The following is a 24922-nucleotide window of genomic DNA, read 5'->3' on the forward strand; positions in this document are numbered from 1 at the left end:
TTTCACTACGTATACAAGACCCAGGTATATTGGTAGGTGCATAAGTTATGTTGGTAGTTACCGAGACCAGTGGGTAGGTATAAGATTAGGTATTCTATATTTATCTGAATATCTGGGTATATATAAGTCCCTAAGTAGGTATATACCAGTTAGGTAAATGAGCAGGTAGGTATACGTATGCCTGGCATGTCAACCATATAACCATCCCTCTAAGAAGGCGCGCGGCTGTCGGCATAAACTGGATACCGGTAGCAATGGTGAAATGCATATGTATTAGGTAGGCTCTCGCTGAACAGCCAGATACCAGATCTAGTGAGAAGGTGTGCATGTATTGGGCATTTCCCTCCGAGGGGGATGGGCGAGGGTCCTGTTAGAGCTAGCTTTCTTTAAATGTACCTAGACAACTCCCTATGTGGACGTAATCAGTGGGGTTCATCTGATTATCGTGTTGGCTTCTAGAAAATATATGGAACGTCGCTGCTTGATAGCCATCTTGATTTATCATATATGTCTTGCAGTTAACTCTGGGGTTGGGTGTGCTTAGAGCGGGATTAAACCTGCTTACCCAGAAGGGCCGATCCGGACCAGCTCCAAATAGGAAAAGTAGGTATGTCTATAATAGAGAATATAAGGGGCAAGTCCTAGGCACTTTTCTTTTTTTTCAGAGGCCGATATTACCGATGAAAAAGAAACGAATATAGAAAACCAAGATGACTATGATGGAACTTTCCGTGGGTAGGTGCGTAAGTGATAGACAAGTTAGGAGCGAGTTCAGTAAGGTTGGAGGACTTGTCGTCGTCGAGAAACTTGGCAAACAGCAATCATCATGATTCCCCTACCTACCCTCCCTGGGGTAAATACCCATGGTGTCGAGTCTTCGGTCATAAGTATTAGGACCCCCTGATTTTTCTGTCATCTAGTTAAGTTAGTAGATGTCCAGGGTAAGATATCGGGGGGATAAGGTTGGATTTCTCTATGTCTAAGTACCTAACTTGGTAAAGGACGGGTTGAAAGGACCGGATCTGTACCGGCATGGAACGCTCGGCAGAACATTCTGTGGCTGCCATCCGCATGTGGCATACATGGAGACACTCGAGTACCATGGCTCCCACCCCTGGGCCGGGGATTTGACGTCCAAGATACAGGTCATTTTACTGTTTAGCTCCTACACACTTCGAGATAGGTATGCGGGGTCACTAATGAAGCTTACTACCAGATACTCAAGTTGGTGAAGCACTGAAAGGGCTGGTACCCTCGGGTCTTAGCCGTCGCTGCTAGTGAGTGGCTAGGGAAAGACCGGGAAGATCCCTCTTCGCCTTTCTTCTCTGTAGTCAGAAGGTGTGTTTCTGGACCTATCATGTTCGTGTAACTACACCAAGAGATTAAGAGATCAGGTGGTAATAGTGACGAGAGTTTCGTAAAGTGAGAAGGGGGGGCCTAGAAAGAAGTTGGGGGGGCGAACGGGAGGGGATACTTACAAGGAGAAGGAGTAACTAGGTGGCACCCCTCAGGGGGGGACTGGCTATAGAATTCAATCAAGCTAAAGTCGATATGATGTTGTCAGCTTGGTGTACTCCGATGGGAAACTCCGTTTCTTACTTCGTATTTGGAATTGCATTTCTATTCACGAGGGAATACCGTAGCCGCAACCTCTTATATTAGGAGATATACCTAATGCTCTTATTTATCACGTCTGTAAAAGGAGGAAGGCTTAAAGTAGAACCTATGAGGTAGATGATCTATGATAATGTGTAGTCTACATCAGTTTATGGCTCCTTTCTCTAGCCCCCCGATCGACACGGCGTTAAGTACTTACCACGATGCGCCGAGCCGGAGCAACGGGTCCCACAGTAAAACTCCCGACAGTCCCGAAAGCTATGAAAAGGGGTTGCTGATCATACATGATTCACTTAATGCTTGGGCGACAAGAGGCAAAGGGGATAACAATTGGTTTTAGATATATGTGTGTTAGCTTTCTACTCGGTCCAGCATCGTAGTTTTGAAACATGATAGAAGGGCGATCAAATACGTAGAAGTATACTTATTGAAATATAAAAAAACTTCCAGATTACCTATATGCCTATGAAGATCGACTAATAATGAGCTCTTAGAGACATGGGTTATGTCGTATTTGGTTGGGGCAATGGGGGGAATAAATACTTTAAGCCTTCGTCGTCGAGACCAATGTAGGCATATTATGTATGCATCTACCTAGAGCCTAGGTCTAGGTAGCTGATCTAACATACGTACGTACTAAGTAAGGCTCGCCTCCCTAATAGAGGACAAGCATAGCTTTAAAGTCCGCCGACGAGAGCTCAGCAAAGGGAAAGTCTACATGTTAACTTGACATGATGTTTAATATGGGGTTTAACCATGGCCAACTAAGAGCAAAAGCCTCAGATGTGAAGAAGAATACACTGCCCTTATAAGCCGTGCATGCCATGAGATTCCTCTACATATTCTTTGCTTCGTTGTATCCCGCGTTTGACCAATAGTCTTTGAACGACCCAAACCGGTTTTAGCCTGGTGTAGATCATCTGCCGTGGGCTGCTGTTTATGGGCCTATCAACGATGGGGAAATGCTATTTCTTGATGCTCTAATCAACTGAAAGGTTAGGTTCCATGCAGTGTCTGTCCTCCTCGAAGCTGGCATGAGTTTTCCAAATCTTAACTGAAGTAAAGAGAACATTGGGTAGAGCATATATGAGTTGTTGGTTTTGTGATGAATGTAATGCAGATTAGAACCACTTAACCCACCCAGACTCGTTCTTATTTCATTGGCTATTCGGATTTATATTGGCATTGATAGATCTCATACGCAGGTCTCCAACATCTTGTCCAAAACACCTCTCAATGTGTCATTTTCTAGAGCCGCGGCAACCCTTTCCTTATCGGCCAGCTGTTTGTTGACTTGGTCATCTTGGCTATGGGTTCCCTCCTTGATTACGACGTCTACTCGGTAGTTTGGTGGAAGAGCTTGCTCTAGACGTACTCGTATTCCAAGACCGATGACAGTGGCTAGTGAACAATGGGTGATGGTAGGTGTAATTTTAACTAAGACTCTTGTTAAGGTGTTGGGATCGGCAACCACCGAAGGGGATGGAGTAATATCAATATCAGGAAGATTGACGACGGCTAGTTGACCAAGCGATAGTGGATGCTCCGGATCAGAGATGGTCGAGATAAGATCTGCAAAACATCAGCCATTATTCTCCCGAATGCTAAATATAGAGTAATGATGTCTTGTACGATACTAGGTATCGGACTTTCAGCAGCGATCATAAAGTGTGGGGGTTCTAGGTTCTGGGTTCTGGGTTCTGGGTTCTGGGCCTGGGATGGTGAGACCACATGGGTATCCGGGATGTGTCGCATTGACGATGATCAGAACGATGCCCTGGACTTCTAAGAGATCCGCGTCACCAATGCACCCCTGAACCAGAAGTATTCCATGCCATCATCCATGGACACACTTATGGGTACACCAATAATGCTTAGGCTAATACGAACTGGGCTATTCTTACCATATACTTCTTGTTCATCAATGGGTTCTGCCGTAAATTCGCCGTCGCTTTCGGTCTCGTCGGAGCCAGAGACATCATTGAAGACATCTGAAAGATATTGTGGTCTGGGAATGATACTGCTAATTTTGGATTCAGCGTTCCTTTGAACCCTGCGTCCCTTCTTGCGCTGTCTTGTTGGAAGCTGAGAAGTGTTGAGAATAGTGGGATTAGCATTGTCTTTTTCCATCTTGGTTATCGTGAGTCGTAGTGTAAGGCTAGGTTGGTTTCGTTTTCCTTTTCTCTTTTTTTCTTTCGTTTCACTTTCCCTTCTGTTCCCTTTGAGATTCGGTGTGAGTTGAAGAATTATTCAGATGAGGGTCGATGTATCTAAGATAATTTGCGGGAAGGGTGAAAATGTTGAAGTAGGTGTGTAAGTGAGTTAGTGACATTGGGAGTAAGTAAGTTAAGAGTTATTAGTAAGTTGAAAGTCTTTAAAGTTAAGCGTGTTGTAAAACCGATGTCATTCATTGCCTCGGCGGGATGATTAGGTACTTAGGAGGGGCTATTCGGGCTATTGTTTTCCCAGGGTTCTTTCTTTATCTTATCCATCTAATCTACATGTAGCCTTCAATGTTCCTATGTAGGTACATGTATGTACTAGGTATTATGCCATGTGTAGAGACATCGGGACCCTTGAAGCTAACAAATTCTATATCCTGCACTTAACTTTATCATTTACTATTCTTTGCATTCATATAATAATTGATAATTTGATATAATTGTTCAAGTTTCTTACAACATTGAATGAGATACTAGTACTAACTATGTATGTAAATCATACATAGTACCTACCTATGCTAGTACACAGTACTATGTAATAGTACATCATCCTCATATCTACATTTTATGTATCAAACATGGAAGTAACCACTACACTGCCCCCCTAGTCCAGTGGGGTAGACTGTAGTCTTGGAATTTTCCCAAGATTGAGATCAAAGTTCTTCCATCTTGGAGCTAGAACACACTCGGTGCAACTACAGCTGGCACCCATGATGTACTACACCTACCACAGTACCTACCAGGTCCTACCTACGCATTCACCTTCTCCAGATGATCGACCGATCAGCAAAGGCCCTTGAAATCAAGGCCCGATAGCTAGGTCGCCTTTCGACATATTTGACGTGAGCAGATGCAACCATCTGATGCAGGGGATGGCCGATTTGATGGGTATCGATGTGTATGTGTATGTGTATCGACGAGAGTACAGTACCGAAATGTGATACAACCGTTACAACCAGCTGCGGCTGTTTCACTGATGCAAATTTCATGCGCGACAACCTCTGACTTGTGCGGCAGCGCAATACCTGGCGAGAGAAACCTACCCTAGGTACACTATGTATGGTGTAGTGAGAGAAACCCACCTAGAGAGAGAGACCTAGCGAGACCCCTTTACGGTATCGAATCTGGACTAGTAGGGGATATCATTGGACCGTCTTGGATCTCTTCTCCACGCATGACTCGTACGACGAAAGCTTGCTTCGAAAGCTTGCCCTTTTTTAATGCTTACCAGCTTTGGTTAACCCTCCCCCCCCCTTTTTTTATTAGAGGGTACGTATCAGGTACCTACATAACTATGTACCTACACCAATGAATGATATACTCAACGAGAGGTCAAGACCGTCAAGCACCTAACCTAGTTACCTACATTATGTATGTAGTGGCTTGGTGCACCTGTGGTACGTATGGTAATACATATGTACCGCTAGCATACATGGAATTTCCCATGCTTCTGGTCTGGTTTACCCTCCCGCCTTCGGCTCCGAACCACGCGCCTTATGATCGACAGGCTTGCCAGGCACAAGCCGAATACGTCTCCCATGCTCCGGCCGTGTTTACCGGAAAGGGATAACGATACAGTATTTTCCAGGCCTGATCGGGGAAATCGATTAGAATGCGGACACAGCCGTTCCCAAGAATCCGGTACCCTCTCATGCGTGAGGAGTGACAATTTCTTGGTACGAGAAAGTCTAAGAATAGATCTTTATCACTCCTGTCTATGCACTTTGTCAAGGTGCACTATTTTCGTCAATCCGATGACCTAGTAGCACACGTTTGTTAAGTTGAACATACATGTTAAGATATCTACTCGACGGCAAAGTTATTACCAAAGCTGTTCATGAAGCTAATCCCTTCTAAGCAGTGTGGGAAGCGGCTGGCTTGCGCATCTATCGATTTGCTACCGCAATACAACCTTGGGTGCTTCCCAGAATTTGTAGCGATGGGTGGGATGTATGGCTTATTGATGACAATTTTCTCACCAATCAACCTGATCCGATGGGTTTAGTCCCTCTTCGGCAAGTAGAGACTTGAGTACTATGTAAAGACTACAAATCTTCAATGATTGGATATGTTTCCGTGGGGGAGCATCCTGCCGTTGTACCTAGTAGCAACTAGGATACCTCGGGACTTCGGAAGAGTTGAATCCCTACATACCTACATACATACTTGCTATTATCATAGGTAGTAGGTAAATCACTAATCAACCCCGTTATAGTCTATTACATCTACATGCACACTACACGAAGGCTGCAGGTATTGGACAAGTATGTACTATCCTTCCAACCTACCTAGGTCCTAGTATCTACAAGGTGGGCTAAGGGCTAGTTTAAAGGATAGGTCTAGCGAGATCGCTTTTTGTCTATGTAAGCAGAAATCACAGAAATCACAGAAATCACAGAAGTTCGCAGAAAAACAAAAAAGGGGGGGTGGCTACTGATCTCTTCTGAGTGGAGGGTTCTTCGTTGGCAACTACCAACTATGTATCTAGAAGGGGCAGCGGGAGAATACTCGGTAAGCGAGGGTTGCTGACAGCGACCAATCATTACTTTATGAAGAGTACGTTTGTCACGCTGTCACTTTTCACGCAACCGCCTCTCTATTGCCTCCTGCAATGCAAATGCAAGTGCTCAGTCAGGCCGCTTCAACCTCCTGGCCAAACTACTCGTCGTAATCAAGAGCGCGTGAGGAACTTCCCAGTTGTCTTCTGGCGCTTGCAGGCTTGACCGCTAATCCTCTAACCTGGCTGCTGCTACTCAGGTAATAGGGCCAGGGCCATCAACATGCAAACAAGGCAGCCCACAGGGTCCTAGTTGCGAACTAGTAAATGATCGAAATCATGCAAAAGGGGGATGAATTCAATTCAGTAAGGTACCTGTGTTTGATGATTGGGTTCGAGTCACATACACATGGAAGGTAGGCTCTAGAAAAGACCCCGAGAGGTGCTGCTGGGTTGTTGTTCTGGCTAGTAACTAATCATCTAGGTATAGTATGTACATACATACCCATGCATTGCCTGCCCCTGATCTCTCGCTGGTGCGAACTACATACATGTGTAGATATGTATGGACATGGATTTGGACATGACTGACAACGTTGAATACCATTGCTGAGGTACCTAGGTAAGCATGTTATGTAGGTACGTATGGATGTATGCACCTTGCAGCCCTATTCCCCTTGGAACGCATGCGTATGGTCCCAAAATGCCAATGTTACCAAAGTCACTTACTATCATCATTATTACCTCTATTATTGCCGCTTCGGCGGCTATCGACTTGCCACCTCATCTCACTTGAGCCGTTCTACTTCAAATATGTAGGTAGGTATTGTAGACTACTACTACCTACATACCACTATTGTATGTATGTACTCGAGTACTCGGGTGGGATAAGCTGGACGTGGGCTTCCCACCTGAGGCGCTTGGTTGCCCCCTCAGACGTTTCATCCTATATCGGGTCTCTTAATGTTTAGGGATTGCCGAGGTACGACGTCTTCAGATGCATCTTGTGCTGAGGCGGCATATTCCGCGACGCTTCCAGGCTTTTGCTAATTTCTTCTATCCCAATAGGGGCTGCATTGCATTCTCTGGTACATACTCTGGTACATAGGTATGTATTATTGTTGCGAGACGATGATAGTCGGGAAAGGGAATATTCACACCGAATATACCTACCGAATGTGTACATGTATGTAGCCTTGCCATTATTACAATACTCGATACGTAATCGGTCCTCGATATTTGGGCTGGGCACACAAAGCGCGACCAGCTGCTGCATATTAAAACTATCCATCTAACTATGTACGTAGGGGCCCAATTGACTAATTCAATGGATCAATCGAGGTTCTGCTCGGATTCGGTATTTTATTTGATCTCTTCACCTTGTTACTACTAGTTACTACTGTGTGTGGTAACTCTTCCTACAACTCCCGGCAGAATGGCTTCGTTCGATTCCCACTTAGACTACTGGTTCGCTGCGCTAATGTACCTAGATGGATAGACTATCTAGGGGTTTGCGCGAGAATGGGACCGAACAATAGATGATACGGTACTTGTATTATAGTGCGGTACTGGCCCGCAAAGCCCAGCGACTTGGAATCCTACGAACCAAGTCATAATAACTAACTTACTTTATCGTGTAGCGATCGATCTTTAGGTATCTAGGTAGGTATCTAGGATTCTAGGTAGGTATCTAGGTAGGTAGGTAGGCTGGCAAGGTTGGCAAGGTTGGGTACCTACCTGGTAAGTATGTATTGCATATTATTGATATGTAAACCATGATACCACGCATGATATGCCTGCCAATCCCATCGTATACCCCATCGTATACTCGTCTGAGCAGACGCGAATGTTGGTATGTATGGACAAACAACATACCTAACACCTAACATCATGTATCATGGAGATATGACTCTGAAAACACTCAACACCGAAATAACTCTCGTATAAAACCTGGAAAGTAATGTGTGTATCTCCGGTATAGAGGCTATGTGTGTAGCTATCGCCACGGCATAATTCTTAATATTATATCAAGTCTATTTTTAACAGTTATAAGATCTACCTACATAGAAATATTCGGATCTCTTGCCAAAGAGGACAATTTTACTACGAATCATAGTACGTAATTACCCGTCCGATATCCATGCGTACAGACGCGGACACATCCATTAATATGCCATTGATATGTATGTACTTACACAGTATAGTACCTTGAGGTCGTGCTACATACATACTTTATACTATAATTTGATTGACAGTTGAGGTTCAAGTTCCAGGTTGTAATAGTAAGGATATTGATATTGACGGCGTTTGATGTTATGTAGAATATTAAACATGTAGAATAGTGGTAGAAGACTAGGTTAGTGAACATTGGATGAAGTGAATTACTAACTACATAGTAATAGCCATACTACTACCTAATACTGCTTAGGGCAGGCAATAGAATGTATGTATATAGCTACATGTAGGTTAGTGGGTATGTAGATATACTAGGTACCTAGGGTACATTATGTAGGCTGAAAAATAACAACAAGCACCTGCTTAACCTTACATGTATTATGTAGGGGTTACGTACGTAATTTGTTAGCAGGAACCACGCGATGGCAAGGAACTTTGAAAGCAAGACAGAAAAGTGAGAGACAGGGGCTAATATGCAATTGGGGGGGCTAGACTACTAATTACATACTATGTTATAGGTAGTGTAGATGTAGTGGCAACTAGCAACATTAGAATCAGTTAGTAGGTACTGTAGTGCATATAATATCTACTAACAACATTGAATACATACTACTAGTAGTACATTAATGGCTCTATGTATGTATTGCCTTCAACATTGAATGTTTTATTATATACATCGTATTGCATGTATCTACAATAGTTGGGACATGCCTAAGTACACTCTTTGTTATGTATTTAATGTTATTCCTTCTTACTTACATATACAACAATGGTACTATGTATTGTACCGTGCTCATGGCAGGGGGGGCCTGGGGGGCATGGTTAACCCCCCCTCATTAACCTGAACATCGGGTCTTCTCCTGGGCAAAAAGCAAAAGATCCATATCCAGCCCACCTAGTCCACCTAGGTTAGTCCACTTGCCCACCTTGCATTACTCTACCATCAAATGTATTGAATACCTACCTAACATTTTAGATACACCGGTAGGGGTGGAATTGCTTGCCTGCCTGCCTGACTGACGTCCACCCCATCCCGCCTCCTTCCCCCCCTCTCTACCAGCTCCAGCCCTAGCTCTAACTGTATCAGCCAGTAGCGCAGTACAATCCATGAAATAAATATTAATATGTACACTAATACATAACTATGTAGATACAACTTCATACAAGTTGTAACTATGTATACTTAACATCGAATACATATTAAATGTACTACGTAGGTTACCTAGTACCTACCCTAGGTACTAATAGGTACTAGTTGAGAATAGTATGTATGTACGGTTAGCTGCTTAACCTTAAACAATCTAACTTTACAGTTACAGTTGTAGGTGCAGTTGCAGTTGCAGTTGCAGATGTGCAGATGTGCAGGTGCGGATATTTCCTTGATGGTCGTTGTTAACCTTGTTTAAGCTTGTAGCGCGCGCCCGCTTTAAGCTTTTTAACTTCCACCCTTTTGCTTTTGATTTTCGCTTTTACCTTTAATACTTCACTATTACCTATTACACACCTTTTTCCAACTTTGCGCCCTCTCGATTTAGCTACTATTCATATGCTGCAACTATATATCAGCCTTATATACCGCAACGTTGAACTACTAACCCGCCCCAGTTGAGCCAGCTACCTTGGTTTACTGTCGGTAATCGATAAATAAATACCAATGGTCAATTATTAATCGCGGGTGGGAGGAATCATAGTTGAACTCGAGTCTTCGAGGGGCCCTGAACTCACCGAGCGACGAGACATACGAGACGCACGAGATACGAAGCAACCATGTCGAATAACGATCAGTCTGTTCGGAGGCTGTTGCCTCAGAATTCTAACTCATCATTGAGCTCGTTTTCATTTGGGCCGCAAACCTATCAACCTCCTAGAGAGACTCAAAAAAGTGCGACTCACGAACATGCTTCCCATCGTCTAGTGCGACCGTATGATTCTAACTTGCCTTATTTAACTTATAGACTATGTATTCGTAGACGAGCACAACCGGCATAAGCGGCTGAAGGGTATGGAAATCTTCACCTTGAGATTCTCACGTCAGAAAAATGGCAACTAATGGGATTATTCGGTGTTAGTGATGAGGGCATGCGAGGGTTGTAGAAGAAGGAAAATTAAATGCGATGCTGCGACGACGAATACTTGGCCCTGTTCAGCTTGTATCCGACTTAAGCTTCATTGCGTACGGCCCAATGGCCAATACGAGGGATCGCAATCCGACTCGCAATCTTACGAAGCTACACCGTCCGATTATGAAGTCGCATCCAGCCAAAATACCTTCAGACACATGCCCATGCAACAACAACCGTCTCAGTCCATGATGTCTAGCCAACCCAAGGCAAACCTGTACCCGACGCCTGGTCCATATCCTGACCACCAGAATGTATACTCATCTATGACATATGGAGATCCGCCAGCGCCGCCGCATCAACTCCAATATTCCGCAATGCCGCAAGTGGGGGCCATGGATCAGTCGTATGCTCCCGCCAGTGTGTTCCCGACTCCGCCGATGCACCACCACTCAGCGCATTCTGAGTCTTCTCCTGAGTCTTACAGCCAGGATCAGTACGGGCAACCGGACCTTGCTGACATCTTGGGCTCTCTCAAAGTTGACGAAGCGGGAACAGGTCAGTTCCGATTGGGATCTTGCTATATTCCTAGTATCTATAACTGCTAACTATTTCAAGCCCCATACTTAAACAAGAAAATGGCGTTTGGGGACGAGGAAGAGGAACCTGCAGTTGAGGACGCGGACGATTACAAGGCCATTCTACCGCCTATTCCTTCAGGGCCCGGATTAAAGATACGAATACCACCAGAACTAATGCCAGATGATGGAACTATCCTCCATTACTTTGATCTCTACTTCACCAACGTCCACCCCTACGTTCCTGTGTTAAATAAAAGTCAACTATACCAGCAGTGGCACACAAATAGGGAATCGATCTCGCCTTTGTTACTGGAAGCAATTTTCGCCGTGGCCGGCCGACTCGACGACGACCCGGCTCAAGGACAGCAATGGATTGCTCTGGCGTCGAGTAAAGACCCCCTGAATGAATAAAAGCTGGACCTGTTCTTTTTTGAGCTAACATGATGCAGAACATGCTGATTCTTTTATGGATGTGCCACGGTTGAGCACCTTGCAAGCGCTTCTAATTATCCTGAAGGCGAGGGAGGCTTCACCAAAGCGTGGCTACTATTACCGATCCTGGATGTCAATTGTGCATTGTGTTGCCATGGCCAAAGACCTAGGGCTTGATGAGCATCTTGAAGATCATAGGGCCGGAAAATCTTGCGGCTCTTCTCCCATGGAGTGTTTTACTAAGAGTCGAATATGGCAAACGATTTTTACATGCGAGACAATGATAGCCGCACCTCAAGGTAAACCAACTCAAAACTTTACTCGGTGGCTTCTTCACATTCTAAATATAATGCAGGGCGGCAAGATCTTTCCGCGGATCCCGAGTCGGTGGACTTCAACGTCCCGAGACCTTTACCTGGTTGCGATGAGAGCGAGTACCATGCCAGTCGGAATTTCACGTACCTGGCCCGCATCGCTCGGAACCTCAACCGGATGAACGCGGTATATGCGAGGATAAAGAAGAAGAAGGATTGGGGAATTGACCCTGAATTAGTGCAGCTTAACCCGACGATTTCGGGCTGGGTGAATGATCTACCAGCTGATCTGCGTATAAGTTTCCCGGCGGATGGATCACCGCCTTGGCTCCCGTCGCATTTTATTGGGAATATGCATTCGTACTATTACTTGAGCATAATCATCCTTCACCGACCACAGTTGTCTTTCCTCGAACCGATGGGTGTAGACGGGCAGTGGAAATCACACATGGTTCTATGCTATTCGGCAGCAAAGTCCCTGTGCCGAATCGAAGAGTCGATGCTACAGTCCTACGGCCTGAGTGGACTTCAATGCATGCAACGAGGCATCAGTTTCACCATTTATGCTATTCTGTCTTGCATCGTCCTTTACCTTGTGCGTTGCTATCGGCTCCCTTTTAGATCTCATAAAATTTGAAAAAAGGGAAAAGACTAACCACGATCTGCAGGTGGCGTTAACTTCCCCTGACCCGGAACTCAATAGCGATGCCCGAGATTACTTCACACGACATATGAGAATTTTGGAGAAAACAATGCACTCTTGGCCGTTGCCGGAGATGGTGAAACAAATCAATGCTCTGCGAGAGGCTTTCTCTGCTGATACTAGGAAACCGTTCGTATTAAAACCAAGCTTCCCATACGGGAGTCCCCATCCTAGCAGCCATTCGAGCCCACCTACCGCCAACACCTACAAGCTCCAGTCGAGCCCGATGGACCCTAGCATGGACCCACACACTGGTCACCATTCGCAAGTTAGTTATGCCAACCATCCTATAACACCTATCTCTGTTGGTTCCGCGGACACCAAGAGTGACTCTCCTTCTGCGCAGTCGCTCTCCTTGATGACTCCTGGCCAAAGTGCGCAGGCATCAACCCTTTCAAGCGGGATGACATTGGGAGACCATTCCACCTGGAATCCCACACGGTTATTTGAGTAAGTATATTTGACACCTCCTTTTCCCTTGGCCTTCTTGGCAAGCTAGACCTTTACTAACGATGCGACCATTGTAGTCAATGGAATACGACTTTCGGTACGCAACAGCTCCCAAATCAGCCAACTTCGGTGGCTTCACAGTCCAGTCCTCTAAGTATTCCTTCATCTTCAGGTGCCCCCGAAGTCCCAACGGCTCAGGAGATCCAAATCGCAACTGGGTCGATGCCAGCCGTGACACAACCGTTAGCGCATCAATACTCAACTCCTCCTGTCCAAACATTTGTGACGCCTGCTATGTGGCAAGAGTCTGTTGCTAGCGTGTACGAGGGCGGCTTGAAGCGGCATTGGGATTACGACAACGGTACCTCGATCGATACGATGCATAAGCGTCGTTAGACTACATATGTAGCTATGCTTTACTGATGAGCATTGATTTAGATCCACAGTCTCTCTTATTGGCCAGCATGAGTAAAAGGATCTCATAACTAGCGACATTTGGATGAAGAAACAGATCGGCGATGTCATACGCCCTACAGCAATATGTCGCCTACATTTCCACCAGCTTACTCATATATTATTTACCATATATATATTCCATCTATCTTATCCATCGCATGTATAAAAAGAGGGTATAAGCCTGTATTGGCAGGCACAAATACGACGACAGGGATAAGAAGGGAGGGAAAATGAAGGGAAAAAAAGGGGGGGGGAGGTGGGAGGGGGCTAATACAGAGAAGTATTGTTTGCTACCCAAGGAAGCGAATCTAGCCGCAACGCGTAAAGCGATTGATGTCAGGGCTATACAAGAAGCATTTTTGAGATAAGTATGACAAGTGAAGTACGACAGGGGTTATATGGACTACTGGCCGATTCGTGGCAGGCAGACTTCTATTGGATCTTCTATTGGAAAAGAGGAAAAAGGGCAGTTCTTCAAAAGCTTGGCAAGGCGTTTCGAGGTGGCATCTGGGACCGTAACCCACGAGGCAAAAGATAAGGCTTATCATTGTTGTCATTGTCTACACTATTTGGGGGACTTTTTATTATCTTTTCACACGAGTTGCCTCTTTGTACAATAAGATCTGCATGGCGATGGCGGGTTGGTCCTTGCTTTTTCTTTTTTGTCCCCCTTTCTTTCCTTTTATCTCATCGGTGTACGTATACATGATACCACGGCATCTTACGTTTACTGTGTGGGATAGAGACACCCACGCCTACATCTAACTGACTGATAAATATACATACATACATACATACATACCTATATATATATACCTACCTATATTAGTATACTGTACTACTGTTATAGTACGCTGAGTACACAATGAGAAGTTAAATTATGAAGCTCTTACTATTGGGGGCTGAATGATATGCCCACTTTTGACCGTTTGGGAAAGTGAAGGCCTTCGTATATATGTGTGTGTATGTGTGTTGCCGAGACTGAGGAATGCGGTGGAGGCACTATATATGTTGTATGACGAATATATCAGGCATGGGTCAGGTGTAGTGTATTGTAAGCAAATTATTCCTGACCAAGAGAGCCTACCTGCTTGGATGGTAATCAAGTCGTGGAGCTTCGCTGGTTGATATATTCCCATTACCCCTGGCTATTTCTGTTGTCATTGGGAATTATATACTACCTACTATTTACCTAGTTACCTACGGCATCTTGACAAATAGGGGGTACCTTGGTTGAAGTAGTGGACCGTGATAGATAGATATATGCCACGCCGCCTCATGATCTAGTTCCGTTCTGAGCTAATATTTGGATGTCGTTTAAAGTTGGGATTCCCGTTTTTACGCGCTGTAAGGGGGATCTACTTGATATGATGGCCATGAACAACACTAATGTACATCATACAGGTACCTACCCAATCTTATAAATATATGCGTGGCTAGCTGACTTGTGAGCCCGATAAGATTCACAGCTGTCGAATGCCTGTCCGCCTACGGCAGGTAGAAAGCGGTTACAGATGCATATATAAGATCTAAGTGAGTATGCACGTCAAGTAGGTGGGCCAGTAGCTGACTCGTGATATGCATCTAGTTAATTGCCTAAAGCTACTACCCGTCACGAGTCAAGCTAGGAGTAGGTAGCTAATAAGCCATCAACCTACAATGTTTTTAAACATTACCTAGGTAGATAGATAGGACAGTACTAAGGTTAGGTAGGTAGGTGCATAATAGATACCAAGCAAGGGGTATGTAAGTAGGTGACGTTTACCGTCTGTAACACACCTGGACATGTAGGTAACAGCTGTAGAACTTTCAAGGCTATACGGGCCTCACTCATAAGCCTACATACATACCTACTTACCTACATACCTAGTATAGCTAGATATGGAAACCCCTATTATGCAAATATTTCCCTTTACTGGGCTTAGATGCGCCCGTAGAAGCGGCTGAACCCCCATCCATCATGTTCATGTACATACAATCCCTCTTGGCTCTGTGTCATGCATGTCAGATCCTCGTTACCGCACCTACATACATGCACTAGGTACTTAAGGTACATACAGACCTACATGTAGTATGTACACCAACAAAGAAACGCCGACTTGGTGAACTCTTGGTGATACATAATAAGCATGTATGTATGTAGGTCACAGGCAGAATCGTACGTGCAAGTGGTGCGGCTATTATGGATGCGATAGGTAGTGCAACCTCCATAACCCATAACCAGACTACTGTATCTAACCCTGTAACAACATTGAAGTACTAGTAGTACCTAGTACCTACATACATGTCCACGGGTATGTAGGGAGATACATACACATGTAGGATGTAGGTATGCACCTATGTACGTAAAGTACGCTACAAATCCCGACATCGAACCCTTAACCACATGCACTAAAGGACTATGCATAATCTCCAGATGCCCAGAAATCCTTACCTACATGTACCTACATAAGTAGTACATATTCTATATACCTAGGTATGTAAGGTAACATGTGATTGCCCAGGTGCTTATGTACAGTATGCATCACTAACAACACCGATACCCATGACCGCGGGATAACTTCAGTGCGTACTACATAGTCATTATGTATGGGCAATACCTACATATGTAAGTATGTATATAACAACATTGAATCCCACATGAATGCACGTCTCGGATGTGCCTCGAACCCACCTGCTCCCAACGATAACTACCTAGTATACATGTAATACAATACAATACAATACAATACAATACATTGAATAATTATACCAATACCAACAAACCTTCGGCAAGGCCCGACCCCTTCCCTTCCCCTTCCCCTTCCCCTTCCCCTCCTCTTCCCGAAGCCCGATCCCCGGTCCCGCTAGAAATCGCGGCACGTACGTATTTCCACATATATGCGCCTAGGGTTAGGCTCAAGTAGGCAGGTACCTAGAAGGTATATGTAGGGCAAGCCCGGCAAGGACATCAAAAAGCACGCAACATGTGGCAAAAGACAGGGGTGCATCCTAACCGTAGTATCTAGGCTTCTAGATACATAACGTACATTGTACATTTGTATAATACATATATACCTATATCTATATATACTAACCTACATGTAAGTGAAGTCCATGTGTAACCTGGCCAAAAACACATGTGCAGGACCTACCTATAGGATCCGAGATGAGGACAGATTAATCAGCCCTATTATGCCTTACTTACCTAGGCATAATACACTACACTGCCGTCTTATATGACCTACATAGTATGCTCATTTACCTGGGACCTATAAATCAACCACCCCCAGGGCTATGCTCAGAGGGGCCTCGTAGCCCTTTCTGCTAGACAGTTACAGAACGATCACCAATGACAGCTGGGGCATAATCAGAGAGTCAATATACAGACGGATGAGTCAGCGAGCAATATAGAGATCAATCCTTTCTTTTCAATAGTATTCACATCTACCTAGGTAGCCACAGCCTGTGTCTTTAGTGAATCCATTAAACTCTTCACGATCCATGTCTGGGTACATCAACAACTACCTTAGTAGGTGACGACGACCTAATCAGGACGTAGGTGAGCACGGCCTAAGCCTAGTTCCAAGTCAAGACCTTTGAGTCTTAGTGAGACAGGAGAAACGGAAAAACAACAAGGTATGCACCCTACTATCCATCTCAATACTCAACGCCGCTAACATGACCGGTACCTGTCTTTTCCTAGACAGGCTTATGCTTTTGGAAAATGGTCGTCTCTATCCCGAGACACCAATAACGAGTGACCGAAACGAACAAGACCAAATGTCCCTTTGAGGGGAAAAGAAACAAAACAGTTCTGCCCCTCCAGGTTTTTCTTTTATGATCAACCGTCTTGCGCCACCTAAACGCCTATGCCATGCTTGTGCCCTCCTCATTATTAATAAGATATTTGCCGGAATGCTTTCAGGCCCAACTTAGTTCCAAGCCTTGGAGAGCGGGCTTGCTACCTTGGGCGCGAATTGCATACTCTTGCGTCGCGCCTCCATTAGACGCATGATAAAAGTTGGGTTCTTGTTTTGTCCCATAAAGTCCTCGCCAAGGTCGGTAAAGGTGTTGGAGCTCTTCTTGGGGGGACAGGTTCGCATAAGCAACTGCTCTCGCTCTCCGTCATCATCGTCATACGATAGAGTGCTTGGGCTATCCGGGGTGACGTCCATCGCAAACCTGGCCACGGCTTCTGGGGCGGGAGTCTTGGGTACAGGGGTTAGCATGTTGACCGCCCTGTCCCAGTCGTGCTCACTAGGTGCATCCTCATCTTCATCATGGTCCGACGGGGTGCGCATCCAGACAGTGCTGTCACGACGGCTCACGTGATTGTTAGGGACTGTCATACAGTCTCGGGGTGGTCCAGTGTTGGTCTTCATCGGTGTGACCAGAGTGCCATTGAAATTGGCCAGGGCTTTAGGCTCCATGCTCTTACGGCGATTGCGTCCGCCACGTGGGACCAGGGAAGTGTCGATAAAATAAGGTGCTTCATGAACCCATCGGTTTTCACGTTCACAGCTAGAAGAAAGGATATTAGTATTGTAGTCATAACATTCAAGACAATAACAGACTTACTCCAAGACCCAGGAAACCCCAACACACTGGACAACACCACCGGTCTCTTTGACCTTCTCCAACGTTCGCTTGCCTCCATCCTTAAAGACCACATGGGTGATGCCAATCTTGGCCATGGATCCATCGTTGTTGGCGTTGGTTGGGTTCCAAGGCCAGCTCTTTACGCAACGTGCACCCATTTGCGTTAGGAGGTCAACAAAGATGGTGCTGGCGTCTGCACCATCGCTAGTGTGCACGTCCACGAAGACAACTGCACCTCGAAGCATCGAGTCGTTAAGATCGCGACGGGGAGTACGACCTGGTGTGCCCATAGCTGACCAGATATCAGACTTGACGGGGGTAACGGGAGGATACTTCTGCTCCTCCTCCTCCTCCTCTTCTACAACGGCCGTTGATGAAGAGCCCTTAGTGGACGGATATAAAAGGGCAGACGCATTTTTGAAGAGACCGGCTGGACGATTGGAAGTAAGTCGTGACACGCTTGCACTCAGGTTCTTCATAAAACTAGGGGTGGAATTATCTGCTGCCTTCAATGGCACCTTAGAGACCGTGTGAAAAGCCTTTGCGGCAGATGGTCGAATAGGCGTTGCTGGCTCAAGACGACGTGCACTAGCATTGGTGCCTAGGAGAGCCGGGTCGATAGGGACGGCATTTTCATCACCATACTCCTGGCTAGCATCCGACACCGAGTCATCATGACCATGGACGTCCTTGACCTCATCGACTTCCATCAGCGACATCTCATTTGCTTCGGCAGCAAGTTGAACATCTTCTTGAGTAATGGGCATGATGCTGAAGTCGGGATCATCATCATTATCATATTTAGCAGCAATATCTGCCTCCAGAGCAGCCTCCATGGCAGCCTGATTCTCCATCTCGGCACGAATTCTCATCTCCTCATCAAAATAGCTCTTTGACGGCGTAGATTCTGCAGGTGCGGTATCATTCTCCTTAAGCAATGAAAAACCTTCATCTTTGAACTCTGGAGAGAGGCGTTCTTCTAGTTTGTCCTGCTTCGAAGGACTCGATGTAAGCTGGCCACTAGGCGTGGGGAATCCAAGTCTGGTTCCCTTAGAAACGGATCGGATGGCGCGACTTGCAGCTTTGGCTGCGCTGGAAGGCACTCCGCGTAGGGTCTTAGATGTACTTGGTGTAGGCGTTGCGGGAACGCCGGCGAAACTTAACGTCTTCCCGCTTGATGCAAGTTCATCCTCCGAGTCTGACATGTCATCATCCAATTCCTTCTCACGTAGACTGAAGGCAGAGTTGACAACTGGCGTAGGTGGGGTGGTCGGAACTTCCTTGGGAATCTCCTCCTTCTCTATTTCAGGCTCATCAAGATCCATAGGGTCATCATTGATTTCGTCATTATTGGCGTCTACAGTTGGCTCTTGCTGGATCTCAACAGCTTGGGCCGACTCTAGTTGTGCGGGCTGAGCTTCCATAGCGGGAAGCGGGTTCTGTTTCAGAGCTGGGTCGGCGAATCGAGGCAAAACCGCAGACAACCGACCAGGGAATTCAAGTAAAGGGGTTGAATTGTTCTCAACTTGAGGTTCCTCAGGCTGCTCACTAAGTGAGAACTCAGCCTGAGTCTCGGCTGCAACTGGCTCCTCAGGTGTAAGCTCTTTTGGCGTGTCTTGGACCTCGGTTGACGAAGTCTTGGGTGTGAATAGCTTATCAGAATCATGGCCAAGGGGCTGCCCCGAAAGTCCGTGGAACTTGAATGGAGAAGTGGGACGTTTTGCCGGAGATTGGAATAGAGAAATCTTAATTGGCGAGCGGAAAGTATCACTAGACTCATGAGAAGATGGTTGAAGTGACTTGATAGGAATTTGCGGTCGCTTAGCAGGCGACTGAAGAATCGCCGTCTTGCCGGGAGATGTCATGTGCTGCTCTTCGTTCTTTGGTGGAAAGAGCAAAGACGGAACAGCGTCTACCTTCTTTGCCGGCGACTTCAATGAATCTTTCCAGGGAGAAGAAGGAGGTCTGCGAGCTGGGCTACCAAGTGCTGATGCACCAGCCGGCTCTGAAGTCTCAGGCACATGTTCATCTGTTTCCTTGACTGGGGGCAGATCGAGCAATTTACTAGCAGCAGGCGGCTTCACTGGACTCTTCATTAGGGCCTTGAGGGGAGTCTTCTCCAATGTTGCAAGCTCGTCATCTGATTCGAGATCTCGAGACAATGACTTGTTCTGGGCATCCTTCTTAGGGCTCAGAGGGGACTTGTCTCTTTTCTCGCTAACTGTCTCCGTTCTTGCACTTGCTCGAGTAGTTCTTCCACCAGCGGCGGGCTTGCGAACAGGCCTAGCTCGCATGCCAGTGGCAGTCTCAGTAGCATTTGACTTGATTTTCTTTGCCGCAGGTGGCATCAAGTTCTCTTTCTCGGTCGGCTCTTGGAAGGTAACCGTCTTCTTCACCGGACCGCCGATTCTAGAGGCAGGTCTGGAGACAGCAGACTTCAAACCTGGGGTCGGCTCAGTCGAGACAGTAGTGGTAATAACCCCAGTTGGTTTCCTAGCCTTGGCCGTAGCGCGTGGGCGAGTCTTCTTGACTGGCTCAGACGACATTGACGCCTCAGCATTGGTATCTTCAGCAGACGTCTTTCGGGCTCGGGTGCTGGTGCGTGTAGACTTCGCTGGCCCTTGTTTACTGGCTGTGGTGGCTACCGCGGTAGCGCTAGAAGGAGCAGGAGTAGCCTTCTTGGCTCTACCACGCGTCGCTCGAGTGGCAGTCGATGAAGTCTCAGTTAATGCCTCTCCTTCAGATTCTGCTTCGGATTCGATAACCTTCTTCGGCCTGCCTCGAGTCTTGGCAGGTTTGATCATTGCGTCCTGTTGTCCTGCATCTGTTTGATTGCCCTCATCTTCTTCCTCATCAGGGCGCGTCTTTCGTTTAGTAGAACGCGTCGTGGTCACAGGCTTTTTTGTGGTAGTTGAAGTCGAGGTTTTTGATGCAGAGGCTGCCTTAGTAGTAGTGGCTTTGGCTTTGGTGGCAAGAGTAGGACCGGTCGCGGTAGAGGCAGTGGCGTCTTTGGGAGTGAATGCAGCATCTTTCGCAGCTGCTCGCGCACGCGTCATGCGCTTGGGAGGACTCGTAGCTTCCATGGTGCACAACCAGGATGCTAATATGAACTGAATAAAAACAGAAAACACAAATGTCCTACTGTCTAAGAGAACATTAAGTGTTCGAGGACAAAATTGATCAGTGGTTGACCAAATTAATGATGATGTTGAAAATTTTGTTGTTCAAGGGAAATTTACGTGACGGTGGTGATGGAGGGTTGTTGGTCGAATGGTGGGTGATGGATGGACAGAAAATGGGTTAAAGGATTAACATGTGGATTCAGGTCAGATCAGGAAAGGTCCACGGTCTTGCGCGGTAGAATATTTTCCTTGTTTATATTTATTGGGTCATAGCTTCTACTGTCTGCCCCACTAGTTGGCCCGCCGACAGGCCCGATAAAATACTTACATACTGTAAAGACTAGTGTAGGTACACTGATTGTTCAATTAGTCTAAGAATTAAGCCTAATGCAATACCTAAAGTTGAATTAAATCACCGTGACTTTAGTTCATAGAGGCTTAATCATAACTATCCTTAAGTACACTGTGCATATTGAACAGTGCAGTGGGCACATGACAGTGATCAATGATGGCAGTGACCAATCCTAAAGTGGTTTAGTTAACGCCTGTCAATTGAGCAATCAACATTGAATCTGGTAGTTACCTAATCATGACAATAAATGCTTTCTCCTTTTATGAAAACCTTCACGATCACCAACTTCAACTAACTATCATCTTATTTTGTGTCTAGGCCATAATAGTTTTTCACGTATATAACAATGATAACCTATATCTTCAAGTAGTACAACATCATACTTAAGTAATAAGTAGACCCTACCTCAAACCATAGTATTAGTGCTTCGCAATGTCCCGACATGTAAATGTCTGGTCTACATCCATTTTCACTTATATAGGATAGATGAACTTCTGATGAAGTCTCCCAGTCTGTTATACTTCAACGTCATTGAAATCGTGGCCCTCATCCGACTGTGGGGTATTTGCAGGTCATGCAAAGGTAATCATGTCACGCATTGTGCATCATGCTGTGTTACGTTCCCTGCAGATGTTCGGTGTTGAGTTTTCGCCTCGACCTAGAGGCTATTCAGACCCGCCAGACATAGCCCTGGAGGCTGGAGCTCATTGATAATTTCATATACCTATAGCATTAGCCCCCTTGCTTCAAAAGAGCCCCTCATCATAGCAAACTTCAGTGAAAATTCTTGAACGAATGCGTGGCTTGGCCGCCAGTAGTCCTGACAAAATGCTCGCAGTACTGCCACGCTATGTATGCTGGGTACAGACCCTTTGGCAGCCCAGATATCTATATCACCAGCTACTGGGTAAAATGTGATGATACCTGATCCAGAAGGAGTAAGTTATCGTAAAGGGGAGGCTTTACTACTTTGATAATGAATTCCTACTGCTATGTGCCGTTCGGTATCGAACCCGAATGTAGCCAGTTCCGTATCCTTACGCTTTTGCCCGGCTCAGGAGAACATGTCTTGGAATGCATTCTAGAGCACGGCGATATTAGCACATCACCATCTTACGACGCGATTTCCTACGTCTGGGGCGATCCCCGAGATAAGGTCGATATTATATGCAACGGAAAGATTTTGGCTATCAACGCCGCTCTCAGCAAGGTTCTCCATCAATTCCGCTCGCCGTCGGAGAGGAAAAGCTTGTGGGCAGACGCTATCTGCATAAACCAAGATGACGATGAAGAACGGGGAAGACAGGTTCGCCGTATGAAGGATATCTACTCTAGAGCAAATCGGGTTTTGATATGGCTGGGTGAAGAAAGAGAAGAAAGCGACGCAGGCATTGCAATAGCTTCGGACATTGCTCGTGCTTACCGTCAATATACCTCCAATGGCGATTCTCTTCTGGACATGACCTTTGAGGACGAGTTTACACGACAGCTCTTTGGAAAGTTTAGGGACCGGTCTGAGTTTCCACGACTAGTGGCTTTTGCTAAGATTATTGAAAGATTGTGGTTCACGAGGGTATGGGTCGTTCAGGAACTTACGTTAGCGACACGGGCGACTGTATTCTGTGGGGATTCGTTTATCGACTGGGACGATCTCTTGGCCGCCATCACGGTTCAGGATCACCTCAACCTATGGCTCTCGGACCATGAACGCAATGCCTATGTTTTTGTTTTGGAACGAGCCCGGAAGGAATGGTGTTCTGGAATCCGACGAAGCCTCCTCAGCGTTCTCTTTCGACACCGCATCCTCGATGCTACTGATCCCCGCGATAAGATATTCGGCTTAAGCGCTTTAACCAAGAGTGAGCTTACTGACGTCCAGGCCCTGCAGCCCGACTACAACGTAAATACCACGGAGTTGTATATTGCTGTAGCCAAGGAGATTATACGGCAATCGTCAAATTTAAACCTACTTTCTGTCCCTCGACGGATCTCTGGTGTTGGGCCTACCAATCTCCCGACCTGGGTACCTGATTGGAGTAATACTCGAATCACGGCACCTCTGGGCTTGGCGAATTATAATGATATCAACGAACTTGACTTTGCCGCCAGTGGATCATCGATGCCCCAAATCGAGTTCAATGGCGTCGACTCCGCTTCTCTCGGAATCCAGGGTTCTTGTATAGATCGTGTTGCGGCTGTTGGTGCTATCTTGAGGCTGGAGCATCTGCCACGGACGAACTATCATGGCATCCGTCTTCCGAAATGTGCATTCGTCCTAGATGATTGGTCTCGTGTTGCTCGACTCTGGGAACCACAGCCCTATATTACCGGCGAGTCCATCCGTGATGTCTTTGTGCAAACGTTGGTAGCCGAATCAAGCCACGAAGCCATCGAAATACTTCGTCGGCAACTTGATATCCTCCTAAGGAATGCCACCATAGCCAGATGGCTTATGCGCTTGCCTAGATGTCTCCCCGACTGGATAACCGACAGGCTCATTTATCTAGTCCACGCCGTGCTTTTCTACAATCGATCTGATCAAATGACACTAGACTTCAGAATCCACCTATCGTCACTTGCAGACCGTCGAGTATTCCGAACTGAAAAAGGGTATATTGGCTTAGGATCTGCTTTGGCGGAAGTTGGTGATGAGGTTGCAGTTGTGAAGGGAGCTAAAGTTCCTATGGTACTGAGGACGGCAGGATCACAGTGGACCGTACAAGGCGACTGCTTCCTGAAGGGAGTAATGCAAGGCGAGGCTTATCGCGAGGACGAGTGCCGTCAGATGTGGATTGTGTAGAGTTTTCCCACCCTTCATTTGGATGCGCTTAACATCAACATCCGGTATTCTACATCTACATCGAGCAGCAAGGCATTGATCCCACGGCAAATAATCGACGGGTTTGCAATATCTGCCAACCGTGAAGATGAGTCGCATCCGACTTTTTATTTACCACATACCTCTCCGGGAAGACTTTGGTGCTTTGACATTAGATCGACGACATGCATGAATTGCCGGATTCCGTATAACGTCAAGTCTTGGATCTTGGTAAGGTACTAGGTATGTAACCTAGATCTTCCATCGCTTCATTGTACATACATTTCGACGCCATGTATGTACAAGCGTTATATGAGATATCGGAGGTATGATTATGACGCTAGCTTTCTTCCGATCAATCATGTATTTTGTTACCATCGCTACCGAGTTTATGGCGGTTGACGATACAAGGGCGTCAATTATCAAACCAAGGTGGACTGAATAGGTTTCCACATGATCTGACTATTTGAAACGACTGCCAAGATGACACTTCATTTGAGATTGCGCCCGCGTAACCCATGATAACCTTGAATATGTACATA

At 46.1% G+C, this 24922-nt stretch overlaps 5 protein-coding genes across 5 annotated transcripts; 2 read left to right on the forward strand and 3 right to left on the reverse strand.

Moving 5' to 3' along the window:
* Positions 1-2062: 2062 nt before the first annotated feature.
* On the reverse strand, positions 2063-3989 carry GGS25DRAFT_508907 (uncharacterized protein). The gene is made up of 2 exons (XM_049262508.1): positions 3522-3989; positions 2063-3189 (listed from the first exon to the last, which is right to left on the reverse strand). The coding sequence occupies exons 1-2, from the start codon at positions 3745-3747 to the stop codon at positions 2813-2815; spliced, it is 603 nt and encodes a 200-aa protein (XP_049113474.1). The 5' UTR covers positions 3748-3989; the 3' UTR covers positions 2063-2812.
* A 5982-nt stretch (positions 3990-9971) lies between these two features.
* On the forward strand, positions 9972-13759 carry GGS25DRAFT_508916 (uncharacterized protein). The gene is made up of 9 exons (XM_049262509.1): positions 9972-10393; positions 10467-10511; positions 10581-11129; positions 11190-11540; positions 11602-11883; positions 11940-12493; positions 12567-13051; positions 13129-13148; positions 13224-13759. The coding sequence occupies exons 1-9, from the start codon at positions 10279-10281 to the stop codon at positions 13445-13447; spliced, it is 2625 nt and encodes an 874-aa protein (XP_049113475.1). The 5' UTR covers positions 9972-10278; the 3' UTR covers positions 13448-13759.
* GGS25DRAFT_508920 (uncharacterized protein) lies at positions 13760-14332 on the reverse strand. The gene has a single exon (XM_049262510.1). It carries the CDS (start codon positions 14062-14064, stop codon positions 13816-13818), a length of 249 nt encoding a protein of 82 aa, XP_049113476.1. The 5' UTR covers positions 14065-14332; the 3' UTR covers positions 13760-13815.
* A 2692-nt stretch (positions 14333-17024) lies between these two features.
* Positions 17025-21295, reverse strand: GGS25DRAFT_466974 (uncharacterized protein). The gene is made up of 2 exons (XM_049258972.1): positions 18068-21295; positions 17025-18010 (listed from the first exon to the last, which is right to left on the reverse strand). The coding sequence occupies exons 1-2, from the start codon at positions 21169-21171 to the stop codon at positions 17422-17424; spliced, it is 3693 nt and encodes a 1230-aa protein (XP_049113477.1). The 5' UTR covers positions 21172-21295; the 3' UTR covers positions 17025-17421.
* A 567-nt stretch (positions 21296-21862) lies between these two features.
* On the forward strand, positions 21863-24579 carry GGS25DRAFT_466993 (HET-domain-containing protein). Its single transcript, XM_049258973.1, has one exon. The coding sequence runs from the start codon at positions 22539-22541 to the stop codon at positions 24360-24362; it is 1824 nt and encodes a 607-aa protein (XP_049113478.1). The 5' UTR covers positions 21863-22538; the 3' UTR covers positions 24363-24579.
* Positions 24580-24922: the final 343 nt, after the last annotated feature.

The sequence above is a fragment of the Hypoxylon fragiforme genome (genome assembly GCF_022984875.1).
Source record: "Hypoxylon fragiforme strain CBS 206.31 chromosome Unknown GGS25scaffold_9, whole genome shotgun sequence".
NCBI lineage: Eukaryota > Fungi > Ascomycota > Sordariomycetes > Xylariales > Hypoxylaceae > Hypoxylon > Hypoxylon fragiforme.

Bases quoted from the DNA above. Each gene is read 5' to 3' on its own strand.
- GGS25DRAFT_508907 (XM_049262508.1), bottom strand. From the start codon at position 3,747: ATGGAAAAAGACAATGCTAATCCCACTATTCTCAACACTTCTCAGCTT. The intron at 3,190-3,521 runs GTAAGAATAGCC...GATGTTTTGCAG, and splicing joins TGATGAACAAGAAGTATATG to ATCTTATCTCGACCATCTCT.
- GGS25DRAFT_508916 (XM_049262509.1), top strand. From the start codon at position 10,279: ATGTCGAATAACGATCAGTCTGTTCGGAGGCTGTTGCCTCAGAATTCT. The intron at 11,884-11,939 runs GTAAACCAACTC...AATATAATGCAG, and splicing joins AATGATAGCCGCACCTCAAG to GGCGGCAAGATCTTTCCGCG. The intron at 12,494-12,566 runs GTGCGTTGCTAT...CACGATCTGCAG, and splicing joins CTTGCATCGTCCTTTACCTT to GTGGCGTTAACTTCCCCTGA.
- GGS25DRAFT_508920 (XM_049262510.1), bottom strand. From the start codon at position 14,064: ATGACAACAATGATAAGCCTTATCTTTTGCCTCGTGGGTTACGGTCCC.
- GGS25DRAFT_466974 (XM_049258972.1), bottom strand. From the start codon at position 21,171: ATGGAAGCTACGAGTCCTCCCAAGCGCATGACGCGTGCGCGAGCAGCT. The intron at 18,011-18,067 runs GTAAGTCTGTTA...CCTTTCTTCTAG, and splicing joins GGGGTTTCCTGGGTCTTGGA to CTGTGAACGTGAAAACCGAT.
- GGS25DRAFT_466993 (XM_049258973.1), top strand. From the start codon at position 22,539: ATGAATTCCTACTGCTATGTGCCGTTCGGTATCGAACCCGAATGTAGC.